Source organism: Mandrillus leucophaeus, unplaced genomic scaffold, assembly GCF_000951045.1.
Source record: "Mandrillus leucophaeus isolate KB7577 unplaced genomic scaffold, Mleu.le_1.0 Scaffold1392, whole genome shotgun sequence".
In the NCBI taxonomy this organism is placed as follows: domain Eukaryota; kingdom Metazoa; phylum Chordata; class Mammalia; order Primates; family Cercopithecidae; genus Mandrillus; species Mandrillus leucophaeus.
In genome coordinates, this window is record NW_012101357.1 from 696418 (window position 1) to 697501 (window position 1084).

The 1084-nt window shown below is 64.4% G+C and overlaps 1 protein-coding gene across 1 annotated transcript in view; it reads left to right on the forward strand.

Annotated features, from left to right (window-relative positions):
• Nucleotides 1-841, forward strand: part of PRDM13 (PR domain containing 13) — a 7754-nt gene extending 6913 nt beyond the window's left edge. The window contains exon 5 of the mRNA XM_011973682.1: nt 3-841. Coding sequence (XP_011829072.1) covers nt 3-841 — 839 coding nt within the window. The remainder of the gene's footprint in view (nt 1-2) is intronic.
• Nucleotides 842-1084: the final 243 nt, after the last annotated feature.

The following is a 1084-nucleotide window of genomic DNA, read 5'->3' on the forward strand; positions in this document are numbered from 1 at the left end:
GCTGCCCCTCGAGCGCTGCGCGCTGCCGCCCCTCGACACGGGCGGTCTCAAAGCCTATCCAGGTGGTGAATGTAGTCACCTGCCTGCCGTCATGCCGGCCTTTACAGTCTACAACGGGGAGCTGCTCTACGGCTCACCGGCCACTACCGCTTATTACCCGCTCAAATTGCACTTCGGCGGGCTGCTGAAGTATCCGGAGTCCATCTCCTACTTCAGCGGGCCAGCAGCGGCCGCCCTAAGCCCCGCTGAGCTGGGCTCGCTGGCCAGCATCGACCGAGAGATCGCCATGCACAATCAGCAGCTGTCCGAGATGGCTGCCGGGAAGGGTCGCGGACGCCTGGACTCGGGGACGTTGCCACCGGCCGTCGCGGCGGCGGGAGGCACAGGGGGCGGCGGCAGCGGAGGCAGCGGCGCAGGTAAGCCGAAGACCGGCCACCTGTGCCTCTACTGCGGCAAGCTGTACTCGCGCAAGTATGGGCTCAAGATCCACATGCGGACGCACACGGGCTACAAGCCACTCAAGTGCAAAGTCTGTCTGCGGCCCTTCGGCGACCCCAGCAATCTCAACAAGCACATCCGGCTGCACGCCGAGGGCAACACGCCCTACCGCTGCGAGTTCTGCGGCAAGGTACTTGTGCGCCGCCGGGACCTGGAGCGACATGTCAAGTCCCGCCACCCTGGCCAGAGTCTGCTCGCCAAAGCGGGCGACGGCCCGGGTGCCGAGCCCGGCTATCCCCCGGAACCTGGGGATCCCAAGAGCGACGACAGTGACGTGGACGTCTGCTTCACAGACGACCAGAGCGACCCCGAGGCTGCGGGCGGCGGCGAGCGCGACTTGTAATAAGTCTTCCCGGGAAGGGGCGGGGCGAGGACAGAGGAATCGAGGGTCTATTCTCGCAGAAGAGGAACTCCTGGTGGTGGGAAGAGGGACCCAATGGACAAAACCGTTTTTGTTTTTGAGAGGGCGCCAGATTTGGAACAGTGAGAGGTCCCACATCTGGTGCTGAAACTCAGAGCAACAGTTCAGAGGTGGCGTAAATCCGGCCACCTGGACAGCTCGAGGGCGACCAGGACCTCCGTACCC